The sequence below is a fragment of the Equus przewalskii genome, chromosome 1 (assembly GCF_037783145.1).
Source record: "Equus przewalskii isolate Varuska chromosome 1, EquPr2, whole genome shotgun sequence".
NCBI lineage: Eukaryota > Metazoa > Chordata > Mammalia > Perissodactyla > Equidae > Equus > Equus przewalskii.
In genome coordinates, this window is record NC_091831.1 from 7,370,217 (window position 1) to 7,391,684 (window position 21,468).

The 21,468-nt window shown below is 48.8% G+C and overlaps 2 protein-coding genes and 2 long non-coding RNA genes across 7 annotated transcripts in view; 1 reads left to right on the forward strand and 3 right to left on the reverse strand.

Moving 5' to 3' along the window:
• Window positions 1-1,832: 1,832 nt before the first annotated feature.
• On the reverse strand, window positions 1,833-2,964 carry LOC139075340 (uncharacterized). The gene is made up of 3 exons (XR_011525656.1): window positions 2,523-2,964; window positions 2,123-2,276; window positions 1,833-2,035 (listed from the first exon to the last, which is right to left on the reverse strand). It is a non-coding gene; the product is annotated as an uncharacterized lncRNA (long non-coding RNA).
• Window positions 2,965-3,231: 267 nt separating this feature from the next.
• Window positions 3,232-4,504, reverse strand: LOC103554695 (uncharacterized). Its single transcript, XR_011525633.1, has 3 exons — window positions 4,361-4,504; window positions 4,128-4,279; window positions 3,232-3,378 (listed from the first exon to the last, which is right to left on the reverse strand). It is a non-coding gene; the product is annotated as an uncharacterized lncRNA (long non-coding RNA).
• Window positions 4,505-7,487: 2,983 nt separating this feature from the next.
• MMP21 (matrix metallopeptidase 21) lies at window positions 7,488-17,678 on the forward strand. Its single transcript, XM_070571725.1, has 7 exons — window positions 7,488-8,229; window positions 8,522-9,041; window positions 10,086-10,225; window positions 10,452-10,593; window positions 11,854-12,111; window positions 14,477-14,649; window positions 14,913-17,678. The coding sequence occupies exons 1-7, from the start codon at window positions 8,068-8,070 to the stop codon at window positions 15,210-15,212; spliced, it is 1,695 nt and encodes a 564-aa protein (XP_070427826.1). The 5' UTR covers window positions 7,488-8,067; the 3' UTR covers window positions 15,213-17,678.
• The window catches only part of EDRF1 (erythroid differentiation regulatory factor 1), a 48,925-nt gene continuing 45,102 nt past the window's right edge, over window positions 17,646-21,468 (reverse strand). For 2 of the 4 annotated variants that reach the window (XM_070571631.1, XM_070571490.1), the window contains one exon: window positions 17,646-18,484. In XM_070571631.1, the coding sequence (XP_070427732.1) occupies window positions 18,325-18,484 (160 nt within the window). In that variant the 3' untranslated portion in view covers window positions 17,646-18,324. Of the gene's footprint in view, window positions 18,488-21,468 lie in introns of all 4 variants that reach the window. The other 2 variants (XM_070571552.1, XM_070571417.1) reach the window with 1 other exon arrangement.

The window sequence follows — 21,468 nt, forward strand, 5'->3', positions numbered from 1 at the left end:
TGAGGTGGGTACAGGGCCGGCTGGAATAAGAACTACCTTCTCCAGCTTCCTTGCAGGTAGGCATGGCCATGTGATTAAGCTGTGGTCCAGGGGAGGTAAACAGAAGTGAAATAGGCACCTTTGGTCCTTTCCTCCTTGTTTCCTGGAATGCAGATACAAGAGTACAGCTCCAGCAGCCCTTTTGGGCCCCGACATGACCTTGGGAAAGGAAGCTTAGTAGAACAAGATTGTAGGGCACTAAACTAGCCCAACTCTGGACTTCTTAAATGCAAGAGAATATCAACTTCTATCCTGTTTAAGCCACCATTATTTTGAGGTTTTCTGTTACAATCAAATGTAATCCTAAGTAATAAAATAATCAAGTTGAATTGGTAAACTAAACATCAACAAGATAAACTTTTTCAAGGTTTGAATAAAATACTTCCTTAAGAAAAATTTTTGGACACTATAAGCTCCTTATATACTTACTACTGAATCTTATCAACAGTGCAATTTTAAACTGAATCTTCATATCATCTATAGATTTATGATTTGTATAATTGTGAAATGTTTCAAAAGCAACTGAAACAAAAAGACTTTCATGTCCTTAGCAGCAGAATTCTTATTTTCAAAAAATACTGATAAAAACTATAAAAGCTGCAGAAATGTATTTGCCCTGGCAATTGTTCTTTCAGTCTTGTTGGTAAGATCTGTCCTGCTTACAAGATATGCCCAGTCCTTACTAAGAGGAGAAAGTCATATCTTTTATCCTCTCTCTGGATTAATGTTTAGTGACAAACGATTCTCTTTAACATCTCATTGAATCCTCAAAACAGCCCTACCAGGCGGGTCCGTTTTGCAAGGAAAATTAGCCTTAGAATTAAATGCCACTCACAGGTTAGTCAGGAGTCAGATCTAGACGGGCTGACTCAGTTGCAGGAGCTGTAGACACGGGTGTTCACACAGGAGTGTCAGACCGACCCTCCACGTAGTGGGGTCCCCCAGGGCCCCAGGCCTTCATCTGGAGCTCCAGCACCTGGCGGTCCGGAGGCAGACTAGACTCGGAGGAAGAGGCTGTCTGCCGGGCACAGAGATGGAACCCGGCTGGTCATGGGTGGCTCAGAGGCTCACGTGGTCAGGGAGCTGGGCTACTTTCTGCCAACAGAGATGCAGTTTTTGTAGGATTTGGGGTGTTTGGGCAGAGGCTGGGGGAAAAGGATAACGAACACCTCTGATCCTGATGTTAGTCGCAGGCTGGGCACTCAGTCTCATAACTAACCTGGTGACAGGCCTGGTGAGTGTGAATCACAGAATTTTCCATTCAGACTGAAACAAGCCCTTTGTAACCCAGATGATACCACAACACTACCTCACTGCTTCTGAACCATCAGCTGCCCCCTCTTCCCCTCTGTGCTACGCAGCCCCTAGCTCCCATCACCCCCACACTCCTGCAGCGTCACCATGCACGTGCCCCCATGCAGGTATCAATAGGGCAAGGACGGCCACCAGCCCTTCCAGAATGGTTGGCGCCTGGACTTCTTTGCTGGGGTTAGGGAGCAAGTTAACCGTCCAGGGGGGTCAGGAAGCTCCGGAAGCGGATGGGGCATGGCACCAAGCAGGAGGGGTTGTAAGTAAAACGCTCAGAGCCAGGCCCCAGGCTCCCTATCACTGACTTGCTGCCGGACACCAGGAGAGTCACTCCTGCCCTCTGAGCTTCAGTTTCCCCACCTGCTGATAGGTTTGAACTGTTGCCTCCTGGATGTTTCCACTGCAACTCAGGAAAGTGCTTCTACAACACCCTGGAGCAGGAGCAAGAGCTTAGTGTGTGTGATTAATAAGCACTGTGCAACACATTCCTATCAATAAGCAAAATAACATTGTTCAGCATTGTTCACAAGGTTACTGCTGTGCGTTCCGAGGTCCACCTGGTGGAGAGGGTGCCCGCACTGCGAAGCTGTGATTGGAGTCACTGCCCGACACCTGATGAGCTCCAGGCCCTCTCTCGTGCCTGGGATCAGAGCTAGCACCGCTCCTGCCCTCAGGGGCCCGAGAACACCTGGAAAGAACAGTCAGGAGGCCACTGAGCTGCACGGGGCGAGTCTGTACTTCCCAGACAGGGCTGGGGCACTGCAGGGGAGCGCACCCCTCTTTTGACGACACTCGGCACCGCGCGGCTCTCGGAAGCTTGTCCTTAGGTGCCTGGCAGCGGAGGGCGAGGAGGTGGCTGTCCCAGGACGGCCTTCTTCCAAACCGAGGCGCCTGCCTTTTGTGTCGATGCCGCTGGCTGTCATATTTTCCTTCGGAGATTTTGTGAAAAGCATTAGATTAGATTTCTTTATTTTAAGCCCATTTCTTACAATTGTCTAGAGGTTCTCGGCTGAGCACATCACACCATGTGACCCGGCCCTCGATTATGCCTCTCTGCCCCACTCCCGAATTCCGACTCAATCCTTTCCTCCCCAGCCATTTTGGTAAATGTTAAATAAGGGCAAAATGAATGCTAGGACGCAGCTGCAGGCTTGGCCCCCGGGGACTGGTCTTACCTGGTCAGTGTCCCAGTCCCCATCTGGCTGCCGTGGAGCACCATGGGAGGTGCCACAGGCTGCGCACTGGGCTCTGCGAGTCACTGACCCGCTCAAACTGCCCCAAACTTAAAACTTTGCTTTACTTGGTCAACAATTGCTGCTCTGCTCCAGGTAAAGTAAGAAAAATTTTGAAAAGAGCTCCAAGTTAATTATCCTGACCTACACCCCACTGTCAGGTATCCCCCAGGATCTTCACACAGCTCAACCTCCCCATAGTCCCACAGGCCCACCTCCCTGACCCCAAGGCCATGGCAGTGAGTGAGAGGACACACTGAGGGCTCCCCAGCTCAGGCCAGAGGAGACGGATTCAGCCCGTGCTCTGTGTGAACACGAAGCTGCCTTCCCCGCAGTCCCGTCTGCAGCCTGGGGCAGCAGGAGGGCCCAGCCGCAGCGCTGATTTAACCAGCTGGGGGTCACCTCAGTGAGGTCAAGGGACAGCAGAGCAGCGGTGACACACAGAGCCCGCTGAGAACACTCTGCTTATGAGCTCACAGCCCCAAGCCAGAAGGGGAGGAAGCCAAGATTCTATGCACCTGCCTTTGCCTTTTCAAACCGCCTGCTGTTGCTGACCTCACCCAGGGTGTGGCCACAGGGCAAGGAATGGCCCTGCTCAAGCAGAGAGCCCCAGGAATCCCATTTGAGGGGGGTGCTATTCACTCTTACTCACGTCATTCACTTCAATGTGTTGGCCACTTTGCAGTAAAGACAGATGACACAGCACATCCCCAGAAAGGCCGCGATCAGTAAGCCGCCGCCAATGGCAATCATAGTCTCTAAATCAATCATCTTAATCATCTTGACGCCAAGCGCCCACCTGGGCAGAGAAGTGCAGGCGGCAGTGAATGTGGCTCCCTCCCCACACAGCCGCTGGGCCCCCCACTATCCTCCTTCAGCGGAGGAGGAATGAACCCAAACAGCAGAGCCCTATGCGCGGAAAACTGGGATGAATGTTTCTGGAGGGGCCTAGGATCCTGCACTGGCCCAGGGTGGGAAAAGGGCTTATTTGTGGATGAAAAGGGGCTGAAATGCGAAGTCCAGAGAGAAGGCCACCAGGACAGATGGTGGCAGGAATCTTTGTCTCCCTTTCACGGGCAGTCACGTGCAGCCACAGATAACAAACAGGCCTGCACTTGGGCAAATGGTTTTCCTCCCAAACACCGCGGCCTCCTGAAATACGTTCATTTTCAGAGTCAGAATTGACACCTCGCAGTACATCAGGCTTAAAAATCTCCTGCAGGAATAACTAAGGGAATGCGTTTTTTCAAAACGTTATGTTGTGCAATGCCAAGAATATGCAAACCCATTTTGTAAATGATATGTGTTTTAGGGAAAAAAAGTTTTCAGTTCTCCCACTGCCAACTAGGTCATGCCATCTCAGCATTTAAGGAGATTCTAGAAGCTTCCGGCTGAACCCTTCGGCAGAGATGGGGAGTGTCCTGCACAGCCCAGGAATCAGCTTCTCTGGGAGCCCCTGTCCCTCATTCTGTCTTTGTTGTGGGTCACATGACTTCCTCTGCCATTTTTCCTCCTATATCCAACCAATTTCCTCAAAATCCAATTTACCTGGAATAAGCAATTGGGTTAATCAAACTCTCTGAGCCTTGAGAAGCCAGTCCTCTCAGAGGCTTAGCAATAACAGGGGAGAAGATTGCTCCGAGAGAAACGCACACAGTCCAAACGGTGAGCACGCTTCGAGTCCAGCCGTCCTGAGCTGCCTGAGGCCAATGGCACAATACGGTAAAAAAAAAAAAATAATAATTTTAGGGAACAAGACCCTTCAATAACACATTCCTCACCCCTCTGACCCCGGAGAGGGAGCTTGCTGTCCTCTTAGGGAGAGCTGGCGTGCAGGTTTGGAGACCTGACTCTCAGAAGCGCCGTCTTCGGCCAGAGCTCGAGAATGGACAAGCCCCCGCCGGGCCCCTCAGACTCAGCAGGACGCAGGCTGTGTGACATCAGCCCTCAGGACTCCAGCTCTGAGTCACAGAGTTCTCAATTCTGTCCCACGTTCCGAATGTTAGCCTCCCGGGAAATACAGAATGTCCAGATAATATTTTGAACAATTTTGTTCTGAGCCTTGCACCTTTGCAGATTTGCGTTTCCACAGAAAAAGGTTAAGGTTTGTCTTCTAATCAAAACATAGTTCGAGATCTCAATAAAAAAAATAGAAGAAAAACTCAGTCAAGTGGGGAGGTGAACAATGCCTTACACCCAAGGGTGACCCTCTGTTTTAGCCACACAGCGGGACACCCTGTAGCAATTTATCACAATTCACATATGTGTTCACTGCCATATGTTGATCTGGTTAAGTAAACTGGTAAATATAACTAGCTATATATATGTAAGATATAACTGACGAGTAATTGACAGACAATGTCTGCCTTCCACTCCAAGCAATTTCATTCTGCCTGTCATCTTTTGTTTTTTGTTTGACTTTATTTTTTTCCTTTTTCTCCCCAAAGCCCCAAGGTACATAGTTGTATATTTTTAGTTGTGAGTCCTTCTAGTTGTGGCATGCAGGATGCCACCTCAGTGTGGCCTGATAAGTGGTGCCATGTCTGCGCCCAGGATCCGAACTGGCGAAAACCTGGGCCTCCGAAGCGGAGCATGGGAATTTAAGCACTTGGCCACGGGGCTGGCCCCTGCCTGTCATCTTCTTAGTGTTTGTTTTACATGAAGTTTTCTGGATGTGGCTTCCAATCAAAAGCTAATTTAAAATTTAATAAAGAATGAGGCCACAGCTGAACACGTGACCTGTGCCCTGGTAAATGTGATAATCTGAAAGGGGTATTGCTGAGTTTTAAGGCATGATAATGGTAGTGTACTTTTCTCTCCTTTCAAATAGATCCACACTGAAATATTTATGCATAAAATTATATCTGATGCCTGGGGTTTGCTTCTGAATATGGGAAGTGCAGAGTCGGGGCGAGGGTAATGATGAGAAATTCCAAGCCCTGAGCCACACTTGTCTCCTGAGCTAACCCAGGGTCCCCTCCCCTCTGCAAGCCCCCTCCCAGGGGAGTGACCACGAAGCTCTCAGACTCAGTGGTGACGGTTCAGGGAGCTGGGAGATCATGTTGGTAGGAGAGAGGGAGAGGGGTGCAGCAAGAAAGCCGCGGGTGGGGCGGGGGAGTGGGGATCTGTGGACACAGCTGAGGGTGACTGGCCTTTAGTAATCAGAAGCGTCCCCACCCCATACTCATGCCCCCCCCCCCCCACATACTTGCTCTCACACCAGGACACCCGGTCCCCACCCGGTACATGGCCCGCCCCAGAAGTCCCTGAGCTGACGGGAACTGAGCGGAGCTGTGCAGGTACCTTGGTGAGTGTCCCAGCTCCTTGGGAGCACAACTTCCTGATGTCACAGGTGCTGGCCCTGCCACTGCAGCACTGGGGTGAGGCCAAACTCCTGGTCCAAGAACCTAACAAGGAACGGAGCCCCCAGGTCACAGCCTAGTACTGTGCCCTCCCCAGCAACTCCGATGTCCCAGAGCCCAGTGAGGGGTCTCAGGCTACAGGGCCATCAGGCCAACCCTGGCACAGAAGAGCTGCCGGGGCACCCAGGAGGGGCTGCCGGGCCAGAGGGTGCAGTCTCCACCTGCCTCTGGGCTGCACCCCTTGTCATCTATCTTCCACAGAGCAGCTAGGAGGATGATGATGATGATGATGATGATGATGATGATGATGATGATGATGATTTGGTGTGAAGAAGATTGTTGCTGAGCTAACATCTGTGCCGATCTTCCTCTATTTATGTGGGATGCCACCACAGCATGGCTTGATGAGTGGAGCTAGGTCAGTGCCTGGGATCTGAACCTGCAAAGTCCAGGCCACCAAAGCAGAGCATGCAAACTTAACTACTATGCTACTGGGCCGGCCCCTGGAAAGATTCTTTAAATAGTGAATCAATAAGGTCACTCTCCTGCTCAAAAGATTCCCAGTGAACTTAGCGTAGAATCCAAATTATCTGACCTGCAGGTTATTCATCATCTGTCCAACCACCCCCTCTTTTCTGTCCTCACCTCCCACTTCCCTCCCCTTTACTGACATCAGCCACACTGCCTTCCCAGAGGGGTCCTGCCTCAGGGCCTTTGCACGTGTCCTTTCCTTTGCCTACACCACCCCTAATCCCCAATCATATGTGACTGTGTCCCTCTTATTTTTCTTTCATTGCTCAAATTTCATCTTTGCCAGAAGTCTTTCTGTCCACCTTCATATTGACTCCCCACCCCCTCCAAGGCACTCACTTTGCCTAGTTATTATCTTAGCCCCTGTCACAATTTGACGTTTTCATTCATTGTTTTGCTTATTGTCTGTCTCCCCCACTGAGGCTATAAGTTCCCTGAGGGCAGAGAACGAGTCCATCATGTTCGTTTCCAGGTTCTCTGTCCCTAGTACAGAAGCAAGCATTTGCTGAACGATGAACGAATGAGTAACTGAAGGATAGCCCCGTACACCCGGGCACTCACTCTTCTTTTCGGACCTTTGCCACTGGAAGTCCATGCTCTCCCTGCCCTCACCGTGCCGGGAGGACCTTATCCACTTCCCTCAGGCTCTCTGAGGGGACCAGTTAGAAATTCCAGCCGCTGAACCCGGCCCTGCCCAATTTTCTCCTCTCCATCCTCTGCCACCTCCTGTCCTCTCTTCTGAGAGGCTCCTTCCTGAGGGGAAACTGAGAGGATGCTGTGGGCCAGGGCACGCTCTAGAACCTCAGGTCATTCTAGTTAATCCTCATACAAAAATGTCTCACCCATAGGATGATAAATGATAAATACCTGTGTTCATGAACACAGAAAGATGCCGCTGACAGTGCACTGAGTTTTAATAGAGGATATATATGTAAAATTATACACAAATATTTCTTTAAGCATGTACACAATATACGTATGTGCAAGAATGTTCACGAAAATGTTGCCATCTGGATCATAGGAGTTCCTCCTTTATTCTCAGTACTTTAAAATTTTACAGTTTCCTATACTGATTAAGGATTTCTTTAACAAAGAGAAACAAAAACAATAAGCAAAAAAAAAGTCAGAAAAACAAACTAAAAATCCCCCAACTCCAGCCCACCAAGAAAAAAAAAAAATGGACCCAAACTATGAGCAAACTAATGGTCCCTGTTAAGCCGCAGGTGCAGTTCTGAGCCCCCGCCGACGGGAGCGAGGGCCGCGCAGCCACTCCACAGGCGGAGGCACAAACCTGCCCACGCACAGCGCCCTAGAGACCGAATCCGCAGGCGCCTGCAAGTTGGGGAAGCAATTAAATGAGAATGTAGCAAACATGCAGGCTGCGAGGGGAGGCGTTCTCACCCCAGCAAGAGGGGTGGTCCTGGGGTCTTCAAAGGGCACCGGGTCCAGGCGTGCTGGTGGGCACACTTCAGGCCTGGGTGAGAAGGGCTTGGACACTTGGCGTCTCCCAGGGGCTGCTCATAAAAGCATCCCAAGCTGCTCTCCCAGGAGGGAGACGGGACGGAGCAGAGGCGGGGGGCAGGGCGCAGCCGGCCATGCGCGCCGCCTCCATCTTCCGTCCGACCCTGCTGCTCTGCTGGCTCGCCGCCCCCCGGCCAGCCCAGCCCGAGACGCTCTTCCACAGCCGGGACCGCTCAGACCTCGAGCCGTCCCCGCTGCGCCGCGCCAAGCCCATCGCCGACCTCCCGGCGGCGCAGGTAGGAGGAGCCCCGAGAACAGCATCACGCCCATGCGCTCACGGGCCCACATTCATGCACACACGCACACGTGCACACACACACCTCGGGGGGGGGGGGGGGCTGGGAGCTCGCACAAATAACCAGTAAACACGGAATATAATGCTTCACAACACAGGTAAATACACAACGTGAATACAAGTATGCATCACAGCATACAAATGTCCAGCGTCCCTGTTCGCTGAAACAGACAGATGGTGTAGATCAACGCTCCTGTGTAGTGTGCCGTCAGGCCGTGCATTTCTCCCCGCAGCGGTTCCTGTCCAAATACGGCTGGGCCGAGGCGCCCCACGAGTCCCGGGCTCCCAGCCCCGAGGGCTCCCCGCGCGCCGCCCTGGCCGAGGCCGTGCGCAGGTTCCAGAAGGTCAACGCGCTGCCGACCAGCGGGGAGCTGGACGCGGCCACCCTGGCGGCCATGAACCGGCCGCGCTGCGGCCTCCCCGACACGCGGCCCCCGCTGCAGGCGGTGGGCCCCGCGCCCGGGACCCCCACGACCCCCGCGGCCCGGCGCCCGAGGGCTCGCGCCAAGCGGTTCCTGCAGGCGCTGCTCCCCGAGGATCCCCCGCCTGCTGGGGGCCCCCGGGCCTTCTCCAAAAAGACCCTGACCTGGAGGCTGCTGGGGGAGGGCGTCAGCAGCCAGCTGGCCCTGGACGAGCAGAGATACATCTTCAGACTGGCCTTCAGGATGTGGAGCGAGGTGATGCCGCTGGACTTCCAGGAGGACCTCACCGCCCCCGGAGCCACGGTTGACATAAAGCTGGGTTTTGGCCGAGGTGAGAAGGGCCAAGACTTTGAGGCCACCTGGGGGCTCCGCTGGCAGACTGCTCCTCCCTGCCTTCCCTCGCAGCCTGGGGTCAGGCCCAGGTAGCATAATGGGAGCTGCAGGTCAAACAGGCTGACTGGGGTCACCCCACCCTGGCCTCCTGCAGGCCTGTCACCTGCAGAGTGGTGGCACCAACCCACCTCCTGGGGTGTTCTTGGATGGCACCTGTCAGGGTGTGGGCATCTTGTAAGCCCTCTGGAGATGTTGCTTTATTACAACTCGCTGCGAAGAGGACAGGCGTGTCAACCTGCACAGAGCCCAGAGCGGTCACACGGGGACATTAATGTGGGTCCCTCTACTTGTCTCAGAGCAGGTCAGCCCAGTGAGCTTTGCTCACAAGAGCTCAGCGTGCTCATCAGAGCACAAGTAAACCAGGCCTCACTTGGCGCCTCCCCCCTCCTCCTGAGGAGAAATAGTGGCCTGTAGTCTACCGACCTGAGCCAGTGGATGGGGTGGGCTTCAGCCAGCCCCCCACCTCTTAGCTGGGTGGGTTTGGACCAAGTAACTTCTCTGCAGCCCCATCTGGGGCCTAGGGGTGCTGGTCTCACTGGGTTAACCTCCCAATGCGAGAAATACACAGGGCATAATTTGTTGAAAAACTATACAAACGTAGGGGGTGTGACCATCAGGCAGCCCCGCCTTCATTTCATGAGAGCTCAGCTGTTAGGACCCAGCTCAGATCTTGTCTCCTCATAACCTCCCCCACTCCCTGGCAGAGTGGAAGAGCCTTCCTCCTCTGGGCTCCCACAGCACTTGGTACAGCTCTGTCTGTAACCGTCTTTAGACTTTCTGACACACTGTTCACACACAAACTGTGTCTCGTGTGCTCCTAGCATTGAGGAGTGGATCCAGGAGTTGTGGCTTCTGCTACTGGACTACAAGGCCCTCGAGGCCAGAACCCTACCGGTGTCTGTGTTCCCAGGACAGGGAGGTAAGGAGTCTGTGCAGTGGGCACGCCTGATTCACCTGGACTGCCTCCCTCTCCCCTCGCCAGGCCGGCACCTGGGCTGTCCTTGGGTTTTCGATGGCAGTGGACAGGAGTTTGCACATGCCTGGCGCCTGGGAGACATTCACTTTGATGATGACGAGCACTTCACACCTCCCACCAGTGACTCGGGCCTCAGCCTTCTCAAAGTAAGTGGTCTCCTGCTGCTCAGAGTGACGTGGCCGAGGGCAGAGCAGCGTGAGCTTCTCCAGGGAAGTGTCCACCCCGCTGAGAAGGTTCCCCCATTCTCACCCTTCTCCTGAATGAGCACCCCTGCTCTGGAGGCACAGTCCCGCCCTCTGTGATGGGATGGGACCTCCTGGTGCTCAGACACCCAGGGCTGCCACTGCACCCATGGTTTGTGTTCGCTTCCAGGTGGCCGTCCATGAAATTGGCCATGTACTTGGCTTGCCTCACACCTACAGGACAGGATCCATAATGCAGCCAAATTACACCCCCCAGGAGCCTGTGTTTGAGTTGGACTGGTCAGACAGAAAAGCAATTCAGAAACTGTATGGTAAGACTGTTCTGGGAGAGAGCATCCTCAGGGCTCACAGGGGGCACCCAGGATTCCAAAGCCTCACTGGACCCACTCACTCCTCACTGGGAGGCTGGCCCTCCGGGAGCACAAAATAATACAAATGCACTGCAGCCCAGAATATCTGCCTTCCAGCTCCGTGATGCTTGTTCTCTTAGTGAAAGGTGGCCATGCCCGGACTGTAGCCATGGGTGGAGAGAGCGCCCACTCCCGTGGAGATTCCCTCCTGCGTCCTCTCTTTCTCACGCTACATTATATTCCTGGGAGGAAGGAGGAGAACACCGTGGCTTTCTCAACACAAGTGGGCCATCCAGGCCGTGGCATCCCATGAGAGCTACAGGAACTGGAAGCCACTGAGGAAGCTTACTGTAATCCCCAGGCAAAGAAGAGCGTAGTCTTGCCAGGATAAGCTTTAACTTCTGTTTAATGGTTCAGGCCAGCGTGCTAGTGGCTACTTAGTTAACTGAAGTGATTAATGATTTAGCACAGAGGCCGAGGAGAACGGAAGCTCCCCCTCCACTATTCCATTTAAAACAGGGACCATCCCCATTTCTGTTCTACTCAACCGTCTTGTGGTTGGCACTCAGCATCTTTGGAGAATAACAGATGCCGACACATTTATTTCCCTTGGTGGAAATCTTACTGTTGTGTGTCCCCAGAACCAAACTTCTTTGCTCTAATAGAGTCAGATCAGCCATTAAAAGAGGCATTAGCTCTATTTAGGGGGATCATATAACTAGCATCCAAATTGAGACACTTAGTGGGAGTGCAATTAATAGTGAAGCCAGAAAACTCATGTGAGCCAGGGCTGTCACAGGCCATGGGGTCCCTCCAACTGCCCCTACTCAGCCAGGGAAGGCCAATCTCATGTGGTGTCTTGCTTTAAGACGTTTTAATGGAAAACTCCAGCTTTGCAGTTGTCTCTATTCAAGTCACACATGAAAGAAGGAACAGTTGGTTTTTGCACCAGGTGACAAGTGGCTAGACTTTTCTTTTTATTTATTTATTTTTGAGGAAGATTAGCCCTGAGCTAACATCTGCTGCCAATGCTCCTCTTTTTGCTGAGGAAGACTGGCCCTGAGCTAACATCCATGCCCACCGTCCTCTACTTTATATGTGGGATGCCTGCCACAGCATGGCTTGCCAAGCAGTGCCATGTCCGCACCCAGGATCCGAGCCAGCGAACCGCGGGCTGCCGAAGCAGAACGTGCACACTTAACCCTTTTTCTTTTTTTTAAGGTTCATGTGAAGGATCATTTGATACTGTGTTTGATTGGATTCGCAAAGAGAGAAACCAATATGGAGAAGTGATGGTGAGATTCAGCACGTATTTTTTCCGCAACAGCTGGTACTGGCTTTATGAAAATCGAAACAACCGGACTCGCTATGGGGACCCTATCCAAATCCTCGTTGGCTGGCATGGAATCCCAACACAAAACATAGATGCTTTTGTCCACATCTGGACGTGGAGAAGAGATGAACGTTATTTTTTTAAAGGTAGAGGTGCTTATGGATGGCTCTATTTCTTTTAATATCCAAGTGCATTCAGAACATTCAGAATTTTGAGCCCCCACAGGGAATCTGTTGTAATGCTCTTGCAGTCACCTACTGAATTCCTGTCTGCTCCATCAGACCGTAGGCTCTGTGAGCATGGGGGTCGTGTGATCGCTGCATCTTTTAAAGAAGGCACTGAATGCATCAAGTGAACGAATGAATGAGTGAGTGAATGGCGCTAGGCACTGGGTAGTTGCCAAAGACCTATAAGCAAGAGCCCTCCCTTCAGAAATTTTAGTCTGATTCTGGAGAGCAAAACCTTAGAAGCCTCGCAACAGGAGAAGTATGTTTTGAAGCGGAATCAGCAGACCAGGTGATCGCTGCCACCTGGAGTCAGATGGGGGCGCCACCGAGGAGTCCGGGCTTGACCCAGACTTGAAGGAAGGCAGGACGTGGACTGCCCAGGAAAGGACACGGGGGTGATGCGTGTGATGGGGGAGGTGGTGCTGCGGTGAGGGGGTGCGGGTGGTCACACTCAGAAGCGGAAGCAAAGCCTCAGAGCTGGGCGTGAAAAAGACGGATCTGCGGGAGAGCCGAGCCCATGGCGGTGTGGCAGGGCGCCCGCACGGGGCAAGAGGAGCTTGGGAAGACAGGGCCAGCCCGAGCCCCGGAGAGCCGGGAAGGCCGGGGACAGGGGTGGCGCATCCTCCCGCAGGCAGCGGGAACGGCAGTTCCTGAGCAGGGAAGATCAGGGTTGCGTGGGGAGGTGGAGCTCAGCTGAGGGGGGCCTGGTGGTCTTGGGACCACGCAGAGAATGCAGGCCTGGCGTGTTCTTGCTGCTGCTGCCCCTCGCTCACAGGCCGCCGTGCCCAGGCTCAGGCCCGTGTCCCAGAGGCAGGCTGCCTTTGCAAACCAAACGCGTGGAGCCTAATCACCACTGTGGTTTTGCGGTACTGCTTTTCTTCCCCTTCCCGGAGCTTGTTCCCAGAGAGGAGCGGGGTGCACTGGCTCTGCCTCAGTCCCAGCCATACAGCCATATTGCTTTAAATTGCTCAGAAAGAGTGAACGAGGCAGGAGCCAAAGTGAAGGAATGTTGCATGCAAATTTTGCCATAAGAAACCTGTGTATAAATCTGGTCTCAGTGTCTCTGCTCATCACACAAAAGAAGACTATTTTAGTTCAGTTCCAGGAGAAATCGCCTCGGGTGGACTGTTATAGCGGGGAGCTTTCCGAGTTGGAAGCGCATCTTTCAGGCGTTTAAGAAGTCCCGAACCAGAATTAGTATTGGCAACACTCAAAGAATCTTAGTTACAGAACTAGGTCATCATGCGGGACTGCTGTAACACAGCTGTATTTTATTCTTGGAGCATAACAAACATCTTAAATTTAACTTGCTGTGAATACTTTCAATTCAAAAAACATTCCAGCTAGCGTGAATTGTGCCTCTGGTGGGCCACCCGTCGCGCTGTTCTCAATAGCAAACCCTCCCAAATATACTGAACACTCGCTCGCTAAGGAATGTGGCCGCTTGTGATGTTTTGTGAGTTGTGAACACAAAAGGATCTAACTCAGTGGATTTATTCTACTGTATGCTGACAATATGCCAGATAGTCAGCATTAGGAACTAATAAGGAAAGCTTAGAATAATGCTGTGCTGTTTCAGAGCATGAAATTAGCATTTGGACCTTGAAGTGAAACAGAGCAAAATTCCAACATGTTATTTCACAGGGCGGGGCTAAGTCACTGGGGAGTCCCTGGCTGTATCCCTGGGCCCACCTAGGCTGGCTGAATTTGGGTGAGTTGCTTCAACTCTCTTCACTCCCGTTTCCGCATTTGTAAAATGGGGCTGGTGGTGGAACTAGATGATTCTAAAACCCTGGAAAAAGGCAGAATTTAATAATAAGTATCATAATTTTTTTCTGCAAAAAGCGGGCTTATATTGATGAGGCTGGGAAATGATTCAGGACAGTCCATGGGCCCTAACATGCAGAAGGACGATCGTTAAACTACAAAGGAAGAGAAGGAAAATACGATGCTTATGTGAAAAAGATCACGTGGTTTTTGGTGTTTTTTGATTTCCATGAGTGCCAATGGCCTGGGGTGAGCTGTGAAAGGCAACCTGCATTCTAACTGCGGCAATGATGTGTAAGAAAAATGGATTCCTGGGGGCAAATCTAGAAGTAATTCAAGATCTGGGGAATCAGTGATTTGAGCGGAGGTGTCAGTCAGATGCCGCGAGTCCTGCTTTTTCCTGGACTCACAGCGGAACGTCACGGCTGGCTGGGATCGTACTGAAAGCTGTCCTGTTTGTCGTGTCCTGTGATTTAACAGTAATAAACCACATTAAAATTTGTTGCTTGGCTCTCAGGAAATCAATACTGGAGATACGACAGTGACAACGATCAGGCCCACACGGAAGATGAACAAGGAAAAAGCTACCCCAAATTGATTTCAGAAGGATTTCCTGGCGTCCCAAGTCCCCTGGACACTGCCTTTTACGACCGAAGAAAGCAGTTCATTTACTTCTTCCAAGAGTCCTTTGTAAGTAGACAGCTTGCCTGCTGGGGCTGCTTCTGTCACCCCTAATTGAAACTGCTCGGACGGCCAGTTCTCAGCTGAAAGCTGTTCTCATTGCCGCAGCCCTACACGGCAACGCAGCTCCTCCCATCATTTGGAAAATTATTAGGGACTTCAAGCCCAAAGAATGTGGTGCAGAGCCACAGATTTACTTACCTCATTGCTATAAATTAACCTCAAAATCAATGATTTTCAAAAAAGCCAGTCTTACTTTATTTGCTTTGCAGGTGTTTGCATTTGATGTCAATAGAAATCAAGTACTTGATTCTTATCCAAGGAAGATTACGCAAGTTTTTCCAGGAATAGAGCCACAAAACCATCCTTTCAGAAATATAGATTCAGCTTACTTCTCCTACACGCACAACTCCGTTTTCTTTTTCAAAGGCAAAGCATACTGGAAAGTCGTTAATGACAAGGACAGACAGCAGCACCCCTGGCTTCCTTCAAATGGCCTATTTCCAAAGCAGTCCATCTCAGAGAAGTGGTTTGACGTTTGTGACGTCCATGCCTCCACCCTGAACATGTAATGAGGAAAACAGGCAAATGGAGAGACTCAAAGGATTTCTCTTCTAAGACAAAGTCTGATTTCTTTTACAAAGAAAACCAACCAGATTTTTAGTAACCAAAGCGAAGAGGGCTCCCTAACTTAAAACCCCATGGAAAAAACAATACTTGAACTTTTAAAATACTGATTTAACAGTCAATTGCTCAGTCAAAAAAATAATTCACTAAATAATTTTTACAAATTTTTTAGGAAAGGTTAAAAAAAAAGGAATCCTGAGGAATACCTGTCTTTGCTTTCTCTTCTCTCCAGGGTCCTGTAGCCATGTTCCTGAAACTGTCCCTCTGCCCACCAATTTCATGGATAGGTGGGAAGGCACCATAGCCATGGGGTCCACTCATAGGAGATGCCACCCGCTATGGGCATGGAAATGTTCCTGCATGAAAACCTGGAGATTCAAGGGAAAAGGCCACAGAATTCAAATTAACCACTCCAAAATCCCTGTCATAATTTATATTTTTCTAGTACTTGACAGTGTACAAAAGGTTTTTTCATGTATTTCTCTCTTGATCTTCCTAACCCTGTCAGTAGCAGGCCAGATACTAGTGTGCACATTTCTAGTTGAAGAAACTCAAGTTCACTAGCTGTGTCCTGCCCAAAGTCAAACGCAGTGGCCGCTCTTGGTCGTACTCCCCTCCCTCCAGCCCGCGGCCCTGGCACTCTCTCCATTCCTGCAACGCTCTCTTGTCTGAGTACAGGCCTGCCTCCCAAACGGTCCTGAACAGAACAGCTCTCTGGCTTGCTAGAATTCCTATCATGGGCTCCTCCCCCTTCAAAGCAGGAAACACTTTATATGGCAGCTTATTTATGATCTGAGGGCTAACAACTAAAATAAGACTCTTGAGCGAACTGGCTAACTTTATTTCCCCTATGTCAGTTCTCTCTCCGATAGGCACTGCAGCCCTTTAACTTTCACATAAAGGAGCTATTGCCTTTCTTAACACAAACCCCAAGGGCTACATAACGATGGGGACAAAATTTGGGCCTGAAACTAACTGAGGAAGACTCAGTGGTCTCAATGATGAGGCTACAAACACCAGAGTTCTTCTGGAGGGACAGCTAAAACACAAGCGCTTTAAGCAGCTTTCATTTAAAATCAGCATGTTACAAAAACTTTTTAAAAGGACTTTTTTCCCCCTTGTAGGACAAACTTTCATATTATTGTTTTGACAAGTGAAGATGGCTACAATTTATATCTTCTTGCTTAAAAACAAATTCTCCTCTTGACTGAAAGCTGTTCAGTCAAAGACAGAGGCTAGAAGGCAGGGAACTCTAGTATCTAACCCCAGCTTACTTCTGCGTAAGTAGAAAATCGTTTTTGAATTCATTAATCCAAAATTAGATATAATCAATGGAAGTGTCTGGGTGTAACAGGCAGAGTGAAGACAGTGTTATTCTGTGTGTGCTTGCTGCAGGGGGGAACAGAATGAGACATTGCTGATTTTGTACAACTGCTTTACAATTTAGTCAAAACTTTAAATGCTTAGATGATTAATTTTTGAAAATTGATGCAAATCTGTCCTAAGGACAATGCAAACTAAATAGCAAGGAAGTGGACAAATGGCAAGAGAGAGTTCTGCCAAGCTATGACAGATGTCAACTCACTGTCAAGGAAAATACCTGACGGTCTCGGTGTCCGAGAAAGCAGTTTGTGAAAGTTCAGCTTAAAACAGATGTATTCCAGACAATTTTCTAGTACAGTTCAGATTCCTGCAGAGGTGTGGCTGTCAGTCAACCTGCAGGATCTGCACAGTGAAAATGACCTGCCGACACACTCAAGGAGGTCATTGGCAGCACTTCCTCCTGCACTCAGGACCAGGCCAGCAGACTTGGAGGCGGGCCAGCTCTTGTCTACAGAGGGTCATGCATATAAACCCAGACCGTCCACCTGACAGGAATGAGCATGCTTCATTTATGTGTTACCTTTTTCTTTTTTTCTTCTTCTCTCCAAAGTCCCCCAGTACATAGTTGTATATTCTAGCTGTAGGTCCTTCTGCTTCTGCTATGTGGGATGCTGCCTCAGCATGGCTTGATGAGCGCTGCTAGGTCCACGCCCAGGATCTGAACCCGCAAAACCCAGGCCGCTGAAGCAGAGCGTGCGAACTTAACCACTCGGCCACAGGGCTGGCCCCTATGTTACCTTTCTTGAAACTGAGATTATTAACTATGACAGGACAAATACAGCAATGTACACTGTGGGCACTGGAGAAAAGAAAGTATGTCTGTACGCAACTGGACAAAAGCCACAAAGCAGCAAGTAATAGGGGTAATATGCTAGTGAGAATTCAGTGGATGGCAGGATTTTATTTTTAATGTTTTAATCTTTACTTTGTAAAATTTATTAATTAAACCAGTTCAAATCAAAACTCGAAAAGAATGTAACATGGAAAAATACAAAGACATTTTAAATAAATAATTTATTTATTCAAAATAGTTTTCTTACCTTATTCACAGTTTCAAGTTTAAAATGAAAAAAAAAAAAAGTAGTAGTACCTATTCTTGATCAACTGTCATACAAAGTCACAGAAGAGCAGACCCTTCAGAACATGCACTACATACCAAGAATTGGACAATGGCTAGTCTTTGAAAAATCCTGTACTGAAGCTTAAAAAGGGCAGCCTTCTTTCTGTGCAATTTAGAAGGGAATGGATGTACAGGAAGTTTCTTTAATCCACTTGAACCACTAAAATCATTTGGATAAAAGTTCCCTTGGCTAAAGTAACATTTACCCAAAATAATTATATCTTAAACCCATGTAGCTTAACATACTTGAAAAATATTTAAAAGTGTAATTGCATCACAGCAAGTGTATTAATATTGAGGTACCACATACTTCTGAAAGAAAGAAACGCTGGGAGCGTTAAGTCTGATTCTGTTTTAGCACTTCAGATGAGAAGACAAAGAACTCAGCCATGATGTGTCTGTCATGGGAAATGAGAACTCTGTTTCCACCGCTGTGCCTGTTTTAAGTGGATATTTCCCTCATATTTAATGAAACGAAGCACCAAATGGATAACCTAGCCCCCAAGTGCAGAAGGCACTGACAGCATCTCCGTGGCTGCAGCCCTGGGTGTGAGTCACTGAATGGCACCACCACTGCCACGAGCAAGCTGATCCAGCAAATGGATGAGAAGGTCGATTCTTTCCAAAAGAGTTGCGTTTTTGTTAGCAGTAGCTCTCAAAAGCTGGGAGTAAATTTGCTTGTTGGTTTTGAGGACTACATCTTCTTCAATGTTACTGCTGGGTTAAAAAAAACAAAACAAAGGAGAGGTAAAATGAACAGTGATGCCCACCAACAGTTCAAGAAAAGATCCAAAACAACAGCAAAGGCCCAGGTGTCACTTTCCACAGGGAAGCAGGTGTTCCATTAATGCCTATTCCATACCGACCTTCTGGCATCTATTACTTGTAAGCCTGTTTTTAGACATTTATTTCAATACATCAATTAAAACCAATGTTCATTCTTTTTACAAATATCTGAGTGCCTACTATGTACCAGGAACTACTCCTGGCAGTGAGCAAAACAGACCGGAAGTCTCTGCCTTCATGGAATCTGCATTCTATTGAGGTAGGAGCTGGCGGAAGACATGCACTAAACAAGAAGAAAACAGAGAGGTGACATCAGTATCATGGTGGAGTGAGCTCTTCCCTTAGTCTCTCCCCACTAAGACATAACAAAAAGGACATTCACAAACCAACAGAGCACATTCACACAACAGACATCTGAGAGACCCACACAACCATACATCTGAAGGTGGAGGTGCTGGATCCCTGGGAGGAAGTAGAAGGAGGTAAGGGGATCTCCTCTCCCTCCCCAGCAGTGACCAAGGGCACAGGATCACGCACAGCTCTGAAAAGAGAGAGAGGAGGGGCAGCTCTCTGTGGAATGCCTTTACTCTCCAAGTGGCCTACCAGCCATGGGAAAGCACCACACAAAGGAGGCTTGGCTATTGCAGGGGTGTCTTCTTCAAGCCAGCACCCCAGGAGGGCAGACAGTGAGGGCAGAGCAAGAACACCCCCAGGATCATGCACGTAAAAGAAAGCGCCACTCCTCCTGCCCAGTGCTCAGCTCAGCCAGTGGGCCAGAGCAAGGGACCCCGCCAGAGCGCATGTACATGTGCTTGTAAAGCAGGAGTGGCAAGTGGGCAATTGCAGACAGGCTCTGTCAGCATAGATTCCAAAGGACAGGCACAGACACCAGGGATCACAGCAGGCTCAGAGTATGGCTCCTGACCCCCGGCCCCCAGTGGCGGCAGGTAGAATCTGACACCAGACACTATCACTATGTGAAGCACAAATCGACCCCATCAAATAGAATGAAGAAATATATTAATACTCCAGACCGGAAGGAAAATGACGAGCACCAAGAAATCAATCCTGAAACCACAGAAATTTACAATCTAAATGACAGAGAATTCAAAATAGCTATCATAAAAAAACTCAATGAGTTACAAGAAAATTCTAAAAGTTCAATGAAATCAGGAATAAAACTAATGAACAGAGGGAATTCTTCATAAAAGAGACGGAAATTATAAAGAAAAACTGATCAGAAATGTGGGAGATGAAAAACACAATGAATGAGACAGAAAACTCTGGAGTCCCTGAATAACAGAGCTGATTTCGGGGAGGACAGAATTAGCAGTCTGGAGGACAGAAATATAGAAATGCTTCAGGTGGAGGAGGAGAGAGAACTAAGACTAAAAAGACATGAAGAAATTCTCCGAGAAATAGCCTACTCAATTAGGAAATGCAACATAAGATTATAGGTATTCCGGAGGGAGAAGAGTGGGACAAAGGAGCAGAAAGCTTGCTCAAAGGAATAATAGCTGAGAACTTCCCAAACCTGGGGAAGGAGCTGGAATTACAAGTAAAAGAAGTTAACAGAACTGCTAATTACATGGAAAAATATCTTCTCTATGGCATATAGTAGTAAAACTGGCCAAAGTCAATGACCAAGAAAAAGTACTAAGGGCAGCAAGGCAGAAGAAAATAACTTACAAAGGAACCCCTATCAGGCTATCAGTGGATTTCTCAACAGAAACCTTACAGGTTAGGAGAGAGTGGAATGACATATTCAAAATACTGAAAGACAAGAACTTTCAATCAAGAATACTGTATCCAGGGAAAATATCCTTCAGATATGACAGAGAAATAAAAACTTTCCCAGATAAACAAAAGCTAAGGGAGTTCATTGCCACAAGAGTCCCTTACAAGAAATGATCAAGAAGGCCCTCATACCTGGAAAAAAAAACCAGAAAGGGTTTACAAAGCCTTGAGCAAGGAGATAAATAGGCAGACAAAATCAGAAAATTGCAACTCTCTATCAGAACAGATTAGCAAACAATTATAACATTAAGCTAAAGGGAAAGAAAATATCAAAAATAACTATAATCTTGTCATTTTAACCTCAAAGTCACAACACAAAACAGAATAAGTTGTGACAACGATAAGAAGGTGAAGAAGAAAGGGATAGAAACTGCTTAGACTAAGGAAGAGGCTATCAGAAAATGGACTATCTCATCTAAGAGATTTTTCATACAAACCTCATGGTAACCACTAAACAAATCATCAGAACAGACACAAATGATAAATAAGGAGAAAACTGAGAAGACCAACATAGAGAACTGCCAAACTGAAATGGCAGTCCAAAATACACACGACAAGAAACAAGGGAAATACAGAACAACCAGAAAACTAATGATAAAATGGCAGCATATATATATATATATACATATGTCTCTCTCTCTCTCTATATATATCTCAATAATCACTCTAGGGGCTGGCCCTGTGGCCAAGTGGTTAAGTTTGCACACTCTGCTTCGGTGACCCAGGGTTTCGCCAGTTCGAATCCTGGGTGCAGACATGGCACTGCTCATCAAGCCATGCTGAGGTGGCATCCCACATGCCACAACTAGAAGGACCCACAACTAAAAATACGCAACTATGTACTGGGGGGTTTAGGGAGAAAAAGGAAAAATAAAATCTTTAAAAAAAAATCACTCTAAATGTAAATAGATTGAATTTTCCAGTAAAAAGACACAGAGTGGTGAGATGGATTAATGAACAGGACCCAACAATATGCTGCATCCAGGAAACACATCTCAGCTCCAATGACAAACACAGGCTCAGAGTGAAGGGATGGAAGACAACAGTCCAAGCTAAAGGCCAAACAAAAGAAAACAGGTGTTGCCATAGTTATATTAAAGTAGACTTCAAGATAA

Coding starts and splice junctions, on each gene's coding strand:
- MMP21 (XM_070571725.1), top strand. CDS start 8,068: ATGCGCGCCGCCTCCATCTTCCGTCCGACCCTGCTGCTCTGCTGGCTC. Junction 8,230..8,521: donor CCGACCTCCCGGCGGCGCAG/GTAGGAGGAGCC, acceptor TTCTCCCCGCAG/CGGTTCCTGTCCAAATACGG. Junction 14,650..14,912: donor ACTTCTTCCAAGAGTCCTTT/GTAAGTAGACAG, acceptor TTTGCTTTGCAG/GTGTTTGCATTTGATGTCAA.